Source organism: Lepisma saccharinum, chromosome 8 (genome assembly GCF_977018435.1).
Source record: "Lepisma saccharinum chromosome 8, izLepSacc3.1, whole genome shotgun sequence".
In the NCBI taxonomy this organism is placed as follows: Eukaryota; Metazoa; Arthropoda; class Insecta; order Zygentoma; family Lepismatidae; genus Lepisma; species Lepisma saccharinum.
In genome coordinates, this window is record NC_139236.1 from 35,031,763 (window position 1) to 35,044,183 (window position 12,421).

The 12,421-nt window shown below is 36.3% G+C and overlaps 2 protein-coding genes across 4 annotated transcripts in view; one reads left to right on the forward strand and one right to left on the reverse strand.

The window, feature by feature from the left end:
- The window catches only part of Ubc4 (ubiquitin conjugating enzyme 4), a 29,123-nt gene extending 27,356 nt beyond the window's left edge, over positions 1-1,767 (reverse strand). Inside the window, exon 1 of the mRNA XM_083126475.1 lies at positions 1,501-1,767. Within this exon, the coding sequence (XP_082982601.1) occupies positions 1,501-1,563 (63 nt within the window). The 5' untranslated portion in view covers positions 1,564-1,767. The remainder of the gene's footprint in view (positions 1-1,500) is intronic.
- Positions 1-12,421, forward strand: part of Prps (phosphoribosyl pyrophosphate synthetase) — a 96,318-nt gene that overhangs the window by 18,468 nt on the left and 65,429 nt on the right. For 2 of the 3 annotated variants that reach the window (XM_083126472.1, XM_083126473.1), the window contains exons 2-3: positions 1,821-2,025; positions 11,562-11,745. In XM_083126472.1, the coding sequence (XP_082982598.1) occupies positions 1,821-2,025; positions 11,562-11,745 (389 nt within the window). Of the gene's footprint in view, positions 1-798; positions 910-1,820; positions 2,026-11,561; positions 11,746-12,421 lie in introns of all 3 variants that reach the window. The other variant, XM_083126474.1, reaches the window with a different exon arrangement.

The following is a 12,421-nucleotide window of genomic DNA, read 5'->3' on the forward strand; positions in this document are numbered from 1 at the left end:
GGAACCTGCATTTTCTGTAAAGCGACATTTTGCAGTTGTTTCCATTATGTACCTGCAGATGGTGAGAGCGTCGAAAGTCACACAGTCTCACCAGTGTTTCCAAATGTGCCCTTTTTTTAAACGAGAATTTTTTTCTTTTTTTTAACTATGCTCACCTAACCTAACCTTGCCGGAAATGGTCCGTGGGGCTATCGTGAATGATTTTTGGGGCTATTGTGAATGGTTTTTGGGGCTATCGTGAATGTTTTTTTGGGGATATCCGCCAATGGTTTCTGATGACATCATGAACACGAAAGTAGGTATTTTTCAGTTAAGAAGGTGGAAACACTGCATACCCACTCCCAATCCACAAAACACAAGCAAGACGTGCAATGATCTATGACGAGTGCACGCCATATTGTCTGTTACCCAAGTGGACCAAGGAAGACAAATAATGACTCGTAATATGAAAAGTTGACACTATTTTATGGAAAAAGGCAACTTCACCTCAAAGAATCTTCCGTAATGCAAAATAGGCAAGTATCAATGCTAAAATGAACTAAATAAACGAGTGAGAGGTGTCCGGGCTATATCGCATAATTACCCTACATTCTGTAAGTACTTTCTCATCTTTTCTCCTGTAAATTTCAAGAAATGTTTTTCCGGTATATCTAATAGTTACCAAAATCAATACACAATCTGAACTCATACCTAACATTTTAAAGGAAACACTATTACAGGAACATTCACACATTTTGGGTGGTTGACACCGCTAGTGTTATTTGCATTTGCCTATCTTTTTTTTCTCTCTACTACTAGGGACAATTATCATCAAATTTACCTACCATATTGTGAGGGTGACACAAAGGGAATTTAAATGATTTATTATTGATCCAATGGCAGATCAAGAACACTCTCAACCTTCAAAGGGTAAGTTTACAAAAGTTGCAACTGTTTCTGTCATAATCCTTTGGAATATAAGATCTTGCATAAACTAAAGATGCAGAAACTTTAAACTTATTCAAGAAAAACAGACTGATAATTCAACTTTAATGAAACAAAAAATAAAATATATCTACTTGAGGACAATTAAGCTAGTATTAAAAATACTCTGAGAGATCTTATGTAATAAACTATATAGTATGTACAAATATGAAAACTTATTAATTTATGAAAGAGTACACGCTAATAAACATATTCACACTTGGAGACTTTTGATGTAACTTGTACTTGCGTAGGTCCAACTCTGTCCGTCGGCTGGTTCAAGAGAACTTTAATTCCGAATGTAACGTACATTTATCTTTGATAACAAGAATTACTTTTATTGCCGTTTGTACATTGAATCGAAAAAAAATAGTAGTTAAATTTCTACATAATAAAAAAATGTGCCTTATGGCCATCACTTGTACGACATACAACTGTCTCTCAAAACTTTTCACATATGTTCGATTAATCAGACATTAAATTTGAATGGATACTGGAAAATAAGGACTCCAAAATTAGAATTCAAATTCATCTTACCTCTTCACTTTTTATAACTTCTTTGAATTCTCTCTTGATTCGCTGTGCAGCAATGTTAGCCATGCTTTTTGTAATAAATAGTATATTCACTAACTCATTGCTGTTACAGAATAATTAGATAAAAAATGGTCCAATAATTTATCGTGGGGGGAAAACTAAATATCACGTTTTAACATGAATAACATGTATGTTGAGCATACAAAATCTCCAACATCTTTGCGATTCAGCAGTAACAGGAAGTGATGTCAAATTTTCTTCCGCTGTCTTTTCATTGGCTATCCCCTTACTTATCTTCACTACTTTCTTCTTCATTTGTTTAGTTATGCCTGCACTCTCCGAAGCTGTGCGCGCAAAAGGTCTCGTAAAAGCAAAGCTACAAACCTCGAGGGCATTAAGAAGCAGAATGCCGAATATAAAGGTGTTTAGTGGAACATCTCATCCTGACCTGGCTCAAAGAATAGTCGACAGACTAGGAATAGACCTGGGAAAAGTAGTTACTAAAAAGTTCAGCAATTTGGAGACATGGTAAGTTGGATGCTTTTCTTGCTGCGTGTCGCATGCGCTAGGCATGAAATATTAGGGTTTTAAGCATGAGCAGGTTAGGGATTAAAATATATTGTTAAATATATCTGATACAAAATGTGAAATGAGCATTTTTCTTTAATTTTTTTAATGTATTTTATTCATGACGAAGTATTTGTATTCATTCGATAAACTTTTTGATACAGGTATTGTAATTTTACGCCGCTCTTCTACCTCAATAGGTTAGTCGTGAGGGTGAGTTGTGAATTGATGTATTAGTAGATGAAGGGACAAATAATGAAACGCCCATGCAGGTTTGGAACATGGAACCTAACTTCGTAGAGCGCTACGCTAACGACTTTGCCACGGAGGCTGACTTCTGCAAATGTGTCATTGATTTTCAATAACACTTTTCTACTTTACTTGAAATAACATTAGAAGCACTTTGTAATTAACTTGATAGTATAACATTTACTGTTGTCAATAGTTTTGCCGCCTCTTGAGCAAGGGAGTTTGATCTAGGAAATTTGTAAGTTTGATCCTAGCAAGTCATAAATAGCTGGTGGTCCACCTACAAGGCCAATACAATATAATGCCATGCGTTTTTGCTTTTTTTTTTTTTACTTCCCTGGTTTGCATAATGCAAGAGAAATGTCACATTTTAATGTTTATAGGTATGTAAAAAGTATAATTGCATGTGTTTTTGTAAGATGCATTACTTTTTGAACACTTTTAAAAGTTGATACCACTTCTTTATCGAACCTTTTTTTTAAAACTTATCTTGCATTAGGGCTAATTTTACTTAATTTTTGCAAAGGTGCTTGGTAGATATACAGTAGGATGGTCTGAAAGAAACCTTTTTTCGAAATTGGCTTATGGCTGGTGCGATTTTTTGGCCAAATTGGCTCAATAATATGTGTGCAAAATTTCATTCCGATCGGTTCATGTCTTCAGGTGCTACATCGTACCTAAAGTTTGAAAAAAAGATTTTGCTGAATTTTTTAGAAAATATTTATTTTTCCCTAGTGATGGTATTTTGCATGTAGATCAACTCTAAATGATGTAAACAACACTAGAAATAAAAATAATGGGCATTGCTGGAACTCTAGGTGTACTTAAGGCTTAAACTTAAACCAAAATTTTCGAAAAATATGTTAAATGTTTTTGTGTGCGTTTCTTTACTGAGTTTGTGTTAGTTGTAAAGAAATCGAGGTGCATTCATTTTTGACAACAACTTACATCTTTTATAATGTGTTGTCTGCTAGCTCTCTGCCTATTTCCAAAGAAGAAAAAAACTTCTATTTTCGAAAATAGCCCAGAACTCACCACGAGGAGGTGGTTGGAGTTCGAGTTCCGCCCACTCTCCCACCCATGCATATATTGGTTTAGTACGCTATGCAATGATCAGGCGGTTGCTGTATTCCTAGGAAGTAGTTTAGTACTCTGCCTTAGTGCTGCCTTAGTGGAAAACTTTGGAATGTGGTCCCGAGACTTCAACGTTGCCAAAATAAACATATGGCTTTACACTGCCACACACTGACGCTGCCGCATCTGTCATGAGCTTCACATGTCTTTCGACTGCTTGCGTATGAGCTGGAAAACAGGTGATATCTCCTCCTGGTCAAGAAGCTGATTTTATGTTGTCCTGAAGTTGTTCCAAGCTTGTGTCATATCAACGGTGGTTCAGTCAGTTTGCACTTATACCAATCAATCATGTCGACGTGTTTTTCTGCGTCAACTTTAATCTCCGGCACTGTGAATTCTCGCGTGGCTTTCGGAGATGAAGATGTTCTTACTTTTAGGATTCTCCTCCAACCAAGTACCCTTATGTGTGGGTTGTCAGAAGGAGGTTTTCCAGGTGGGCAAACCAGGCATTTCACTGTAGGACAGGATCGTTATTTTTCTGAAGCGGATAAAAGTCTCCACAGGTGTCTGCCTCCTTCAACGCACGATGGCTCTTTCTTGATGGAAAACCAAATAGGAGCATACACGTTCATAATGTACTGGACGAATGTCTGCAGCATTTCCGGCAGATTCTTCGTTGCAATACTTTTTCTGTCAATTTCTTCAATGAAATGCCGCAAGGGAAGTTCATTTGTGTACAGAAGATAAGCAAACTTTTGAAGAGGCTTCTTGAGATAGTATTCCAGTTGGACCATTGCGCCCTTCCATCCTGTATTAATGGGTGTTCCATCACATTCTATTATGAAGAGTTCCGAAGTATCGATGTCCTCTTCTGAAAGAAAAATTCGTATGGCTTCGGCAATGCTGTGTCTTCTTCCGGTTGTTGGTGTTAGATGACCGTGTATTGGGATCCTGGCTTCTTTATAAGAACAACGTGCTCCTCCCTTTCTACAGTCCGATAAGCTTTATAGTCTTTTTTCCGAATCATCATCCTGTCTTCCATCAAACTAAAAGTCCTTTCATTCCACTTGACTTAAGTGATGATGCAGCCTCCTCTGCAATGGTTTCACGTAATTTATTTTTCTCTCTAAGAACCTTATTTAAGTCAATCACTTTCTCCTTATGATCAGCAGTAACAAGGCCTATATCTTCCAAAAGAGAGAAGCTAGAAGAGTGGCTTTCAGTTTAGAAATTTGGGTCCTATAAACCATACTGGATAAGTTAGGAAGTTTCAGTCTCATTTGCTGGAAAGGTCCTCTTGAAGTTTTTTGTCTTTTAGAAGGGTTGAACTCCTCGTCTGAATCCAAAACTCCCTCTCTCAGTTTGATTTGTAAGAACTGCAGCGGTAGAACTTTCTATGATTTCACCTCCGTGATTTTAAAACTCGGGCGTGATCAATGTAAAAAATTATTGCTTCTCACACTTCAAACACAAAATATATCTGAAAAAATTATATGACTAATAGAAATGATAAAAACGTAATATATCTGTACAAAAAAACTCTTGTATCCATTTCAAATGGGGGGGGGGGGGGCTTTGCAGGCCCACCACTTCTATTTTTTTGATTTTTCAACTGTTTTAAAAATAATAAATTACATCGTTTCCTACGATGTTCCCGATATTTCTTTATTACTTGGTTCATAGAAAGATAAATGTAATGTAATTAGGAGGCAAGGTGCACTTGGTGGGCATATCAGGCACCATCTTTCAACCCTTTGAACCGAAATGTGACGAGCTAACCATGTTACTTGCATGTTGCTCGGACTACTGTTTTCTCAATGGTGTGCATCATGCTGCTTCAGTCTGTTGTTCTTGCATGCACAGTGAATGCTTTGCTGTATATTGAAGGAAACTGTGTTGCTTGCCATCTGTGACTTCACTCTGAAAGCTCCTTCAGTGGCTCCATTGCACCCAGGGGTTTAAGACTAATTTTAATCTAATTTTATATTTGACAGCAAGTCTACACATTATTGAACTATGATTATGCCATAGTCTATACATTTATATCAATTAAGGATGCATATTAATTTCTATATAAACTTCAAAATCAGCAATGTATTTATGAGTGAAATTGTTGGGATCAGGCCACTGACTTGTAAGAATTAAATTTACGGGCCTGTGGTCTCACATTCTTGAGAACCACTGCAACAAACAGCCAAAATACATCACTAGTTGCTCCGTGCCCAGGTTTAGCGGCCATTTAACCAAATTATACATGATGTACTGGAAAGCCAGAATACAAATATATTTTACTGACCACAGAATTTAATATAAAGAGATTTGATACTAGATTTTGAAAAGGTATAGCATGAAGGTATGCTTCATGTACGTGTTCGTATAACAAATTCAAACATTGAAAATCATATCATACTATTAGGTTTCATTAAAAATGCATACAAAACGACCCTAGTTATATAAATATGTTTATACTACATCGATGTATTTAATAACCCTACCGAAATATGAAGATAACACTAAAAGAAACACTCATTCAAAAAAGGCCAGCTTTCGTGAAAACACTGATTTTGTCTAGCTACGAATTTCATATTGTGAATTGTATTTTATATTTAGAAATGGAGAAATGAGTATTTTACAGTAGGGAGATAAACTAAAACCATGGAACAGGAAAAATACTGCCAACTCCTGAATGTTCATTGATTTGAGACACTTTTGTGACAAAAGCCAAAAAAAAGCCGTGGAAAAAACTCAGGGTTTTTTCCCCAAAAGAGCAGTTTTTTTTTCGACCACTTCCAACTCAGAGACTTAGTGATTGCTCTTTGCATGTTTTCTGGAGAATGATTTTTCCTTCTGTATACTTCAGTGTGCATTGTGCATTCTTGTTAACAGTTCTTCATTTACTATTGTCTTTAATATGGACTTCTGATGTTACGATGCCATGTGATGTGCGAAGGTGTATGTTGTACCTAGCTACTTTCATTACTAGGTTAGGAGTGGCTCGGGGGTTAATATTGGACAAAAATCAAACTTTTACCATAGCTGCCACATTTATGTACTTTTCTAGCCAGTAATTTTTTTTGGTAATGACTATTTGATATATCTGTCTGGTACTATTGTTGAAATTTATTAATTCCTTTCAGGAGTAGAAAAATAAAATTAAACTGTCCAAAAATTACCCCACCCTTGGGGTAATTGTTGGACACAGTGGGGTAAATATTGGACAGTAGTTTTCAATCTGTTCTGCACAGTACAGAGATGAGCTACAGGAGGTAAATGCTGGACAATAGTGTGTACTATAGTTGCTGTGTGTGGGGTAATTATTGAACACCACATGACTGCTGTAAAAAATGTGTAACAGTAAAAATTAGCAAAACTTTTAATTTTTGGGGCAACCTTTTAATAATTTCTGCTTTGTTCAAGTACAAACATTGCATAAATGGTGTGTTTTAATCACACAAACTTTAACAAGTAAATTATTTAAGTATATTGAGGTGCTGTCTGTCACCAAACTACAACTAACTAAACTGAACTAATTAGAACTAAATACAGTTATAACTAAAAACTAAATACATAACTTGTCAGAACTTTAAACTTTTTAGATAGCTTCTTTGCTCAAATAGGCCTACAAACATTGCACAAATGTCTTTTAATCAAACACACTGCAACATAGCATATTGACACACTATAGGCTTACACTAGGTTGGCACTTTCCACATCTTCAATAATTACATGATCAGACTGCGGAGAATGGAATATTTAGTTCCTGAGTCTAGAGACCTTACTTCATCATTACAAGTTATTTGAAATGGATTAACTGATAAGGTTTGCACAGGACCATAAAACACAGTGTTTTCACAATTTCAATCTCTGTTTGCGCTGGCCCCCAGTACCTGTTGTCTCTAAACCATTTGAGAAATTTCATTCAACACTAAGTAATTTGTCTGCGGTTTCTTCTTCGCCTTCATAAAACATATTTTGAACTTTTCCATAATAGTAACTTGTATTGTAGTACACAGCATAGCTATATACAATCTTCTTCAATATGTTCACACAAACTCTGAATGTGACGTTTCAGTTGTTGAACACTTCGTGGCGTATGTTTCTCATATTGTGCTAGTACACTGGTTTCGTCAGGTTCACCAAAAGAAATAGCTGTCAAGTCCTGTAATTTAATTTCATCCATGTCTTCACTCTCAGAATCTGAAGAAATAAGTGTATGTAGGGCTAATTTCTTTTTCTTTTTGGCTTGTTTAGAACTCTTGGTTTTTTTTTCGCATTCTTCTTACATAAAGCTTTCTTCTGCTTTCTTTTTTTCCAATGCAATCAACCTTTGCTTTTTGCTTCTTCTCGAAGTTTTCATTTGTTTTCTTTTTCAAGCTGTTTTTCCTTAATTTCCTTTCCTTTTTCTTGGATTTTCCTTGCGTATTTTTCTGATGAAATGACTGCTGTTTTCTGATAGTTTCAGTTTACGAGATCCAGTTTTGGTAGGCCTAGCCATGCCTGCTTTGGGTGAAACTTTCTCCCAACAATATGGTCTTCAAGGCTTTTGTTTCCTGCAGCTTCTTCATGGTGTTCTTGTGATCTCGTTAGGTAACTGTTGTTCAATGATAGATGCAGTTTGAGTTTTGTGGGAAGATTCTTCTGCTGTGGATATGATTGTTCACTAATGTATGGTAAGGTTGCTTGTGACGTGGATGGAGTTTCTGCATCCGACACAATGGTAGGCCTAGTGGACAAAAGTGAATTGCTTTCATTTACAAGATCATTTGGATTGTTTTCAGCATTTGGTAAGTCTGTATCTGCAGGTCTGGCAGCATGTTGTTGTTTCTGTGAGTTGTGCAGTTCTGATTTTTCTGGATTTAGGCGAGAAATCTTTGATGATATATTCCTGTGTTTTTGAAGCCTGAATGAGCGTCCATTGTACCAGATCTTCCCATGTAGATTACTGAAGTCTGCTTTTGTTAGTCTGCGACCACTGTGCCTCTGTCACTCAATTAGTTGTTTCTCCCTTACGTGTCTTAAAGGATGAAAGCCACACTTGTCGAGTGGCTGCAGTATGTCCATGGTGTGTGAGGGAAGTTTCAGTATGGCGACTTGGTTCTCGCGGGCTAGCTCATCTTCACATCCATGTGTGACAGGTGTCTGTCAAATAGTAATAATGGTCTAACTTTCAGAGTATCAAGAAATGATTTGAACCATTCCAAGAATACAGTAGCAGTCATCCAATCCTTAGGTGACACCCCTAAAATGTTCCGTTGATCATCGCTTCAGCTTCATCACCTTTCCATGATGTCCATAAGTTTGAGGCCTCAAACAGAATGACAGGCGGTAAGACAAATCCACTAGCACTACACAATCCAGAACTGTCGTGTTTTCACGTCCACTTCCTTGTGTAATTCTGTGGACAGTTTGTCCTTCTCCAGTTACGGCCTTAATTTTCGAAGAATCTGAGGGAAATCCTGTTTCATCCAGGTTGTAAATACCTTCTGGGCGATCTGAAATTCCCATACGTTCCATTTCATAGCACCATAGATCATAGAATTCATATACGCTTGCCACTTCTTGTCTGGACCGTTCCACTGCTTCAGGCTTCTTAACACTGAGTTTATGACACTTTACAAACTGACAAAACCAGTCGTCAGCTGGCCGGTTGTTTTTGAATGGAGTTTTAATGTTGTGTCCGAATCCCCATTTAGCCATTAATTTGAGGCAATCTGCAAGTTCTTCCTCCTCTGCATATGAAATTACAGTCTTCCGACCTGCTAGACTAATATATGTTTACCTTGAAGACGATTAAACAGAGTATCTTTTTTCACTGCCCTGACACTGATATTTTCATTTCTGTCCTTTGCTTCACTGATTTCACGAATTGCATTGTTCGATTGAATTGTCATTGTAGGGCTCTCTCTTAGCGGTATACCTGCATGGCATTTTTCATGTGTAATCACACATCAGTTGAGCTCACTACCTGAAAGAATAGAAGAAACAATATGCTGTCCAATAATTACCCTGTTCACCAATTACTCCGCTGTGTCCAATAATTACCCCATAACTAAACATGCATGTCATACTGTTACTGTTCATCCTACAATGGTGGTTTTAAGCACAAACCACTTTCATACACACATCCAAGACTGGGCATTACAAAATTCAAGATCAAGTAAAATAAAACAAACATACACAATTTTGTTTCATTTGGAAAAAAGTTAAAACAATTTTTTTCAAGCACTTTGGGTTATTAATATATTTTTGAGAAAAGGTACTAACCTCATCCCAATAATTAATCATAGCATTGCTGGATATGCAATTAACAAATGTTGGTTGGTTAGATGTAACAAATTATGATACAACATGGTTTTTTGTCCCTGTCCAATATTTACCTTGATTTTCTATGACTCCGGGTCACCCTATGTCGGTCATGTTTAGGACTCTTAGCATTAGAATAATATCCCTAAATACTTCCAAAACCTGGTCTCAACAGAACCCACCTACGAGTCTTGTAAGAAACCTGCCAGTACTCTGTCTGAGATAACCAGGTGTAGATGCTCATGTAAGATACTTTTCAAATCATGATTTCTCTGGCGAATACTACTAATTAGTTTCTCCAAGCTTCAAATTCACTTCCCTACTAGTTTCCAGTATTAATAAACACTTCCTAATACTCCTTTAAAACTTACAAGAATCGTTGAACATTCTGTACTATTACAACTCATGGAAATCAGATATACGGATGATAGTTTACTTTATCCAGATGTTTGTACATGTATCTTGACAAAGGAGGAGGAAGGGCAAGCAGATTGCAAGATAATCAAACCAATCTTAACCTGCCAAAAATCTATTAAAAACATCTTGTGTAACTAGCCTAATATAAGAAAGAGAGAGATTGCAGTCTTGTTGGGTGGTTCACCCATTGAAGGTTAAGTTCCTAGGTCTGAATCCCAACCTGGAACTTGATGTCCCCTCATCAGTTACACCTCGTCATCATTCATCTTTGCAAGTTTCCTAAGGCAGCAAATGATTAACATATGAAACTACTAGTAGCGATACAAACAAAATTGTGTCTGAATAGAAAATTGTGAACATATATAGATGCATAGGCTACTCTAGGTTTAGGAAAGTTTTCCACAGAGATTGCAGAGATGAAATGTGTTGTTTGGCGGATAAATATCGTATTGAGAACTACATACCTGTCATCATTCACCTGATGAAGATATGAAGCAATTTCTCTTTAATGAACTCTTCTATGTTCAAAGTTTCAGACCAGTCTAATATCATCATAAGTTGTAATTTCTTATGCATATTAATGGTCCAAAATATTTACAAGTTTGCTTGAAATAGAGTAGAATGCTTTGTCATTATGCAACCTCAAGTTGCAATAGACAGTGTCATACAGATATAATATAGTATAGTACAGGATACATTGTTAGTACAAAATAAATTTACACCATAGCTGAATAATATAAATTGTACAGTGAGTTAGGTTATATTACAAACTATCTCTTCAAATACTTCTATGCTATAAATACAATTATTTATTAGCCATTTCTTTATGCATTTCCGTAAACTATTTAGTCAGTGACCTTATCTCCTGAGGTAGTTTGTTATACAATTTCATACCAGTATCTCTGTACCTATTTTGGGATTTGCACAGTCTTAAAAAGATGAGTCAAGATCATGCCTCCTCGTAGTATTACAATTATGTACTTCATTACTTTCTGTGAAAAATCATATTTTCTTTTATGAATGAAAGGACAGAATGTACAACCAAAGAATGCAAAAGTAACATGTAAACAATTCCGTAATAAAGCTCTAACATTGCCTCTGTGGTTTATCCTGATTTGCATTTTTTAAATAGTACCTAATATTTACTTGAAGTGATGTCTTCTGGTCGGATTGAAGAAACTGATGTTTTACATTGAATGTTGGTGGTTCTCATTCTGTTTCAGTAGTTTCAAATTCTCTGACCCTTTGTCAGTGTAAATCTTCTAATTCTAATGTTAGGAAATAGACTGACATTGGTATAATGTCTAAAAAGACTAAAGTGTATGAGACTAGTCACGTGAAATTTTCACTGTTAGTGCAAATTGAAAAGTAACGCATGTTAAAGAATTACAAATTAATATCTGTATGATATGGAGTGAAGAGTGAACAATGTTTCTTTTCCTTGTTTCGTACAGTGTAGAGATTGGGGAATCAGTACGTGGTGAAGATGTATATATTGTGCAAAGTGGCAGTGGAGAGGTGAATGACAACCTCATGGAGTTGCTTATTATGATAAATGCATGTAAAATTGCATCCGCATCACGCGTCACAGCAGTCATTCCTTGCTTTCCTTATGCCAGGCAGGACAAGAAGGATAAGGTGAGTCTACCTCTAATATTTTACATTCCTTACGACAGTTTTTCATGATATTCTGGCAGGATTGCCAATGCCATGTCATATATGTTCAATGTTGTTTATTGTATTAAATAGAGTGTGATCGAGTTGTAGTCATGTCTGTATATTTACTATTATATGACTGCAGTATTGTAGAATTATCCTCAAGACTGATATGTTAGGGTTCATTTCATGGAGGAGGAATGCTTATTTTATTGGGAGAGTGTGGATTGTATGTGCCAAATGGTTAATACTCTTGCCTTTCGTGCAAGTGGTCTTGAGTTTGATTACTTGTGAGGTATTTGGAGAGCTACTTAAGGAGATAGTAGGAGACCCAGGTCAATATAAACTGACATCTCAGTTAAAATTAATCTCATTTGGCAGATATTGGCTCCTTGCAGAAGGCTGTTGTAACACACTAGTTCGGTATAGTTTTTACCATTCTTGAGGAAGCATGGAGGTAGGTTTTCACACATTGTCAATCACAACCATAATGGAGTTGATGTGAGGAGGACATGTTCAGTAATAATAAGAGCCCTTAAATTTAATTTGTATTGTGTAGGGGGTAAATTAATTTAGAATAACTGCGAAATTTATACAGCACAATTGTGCTGCAGTCATTTGAGCTTTTTGTAAAATTATTTGGAAAGGTTTTCACTTT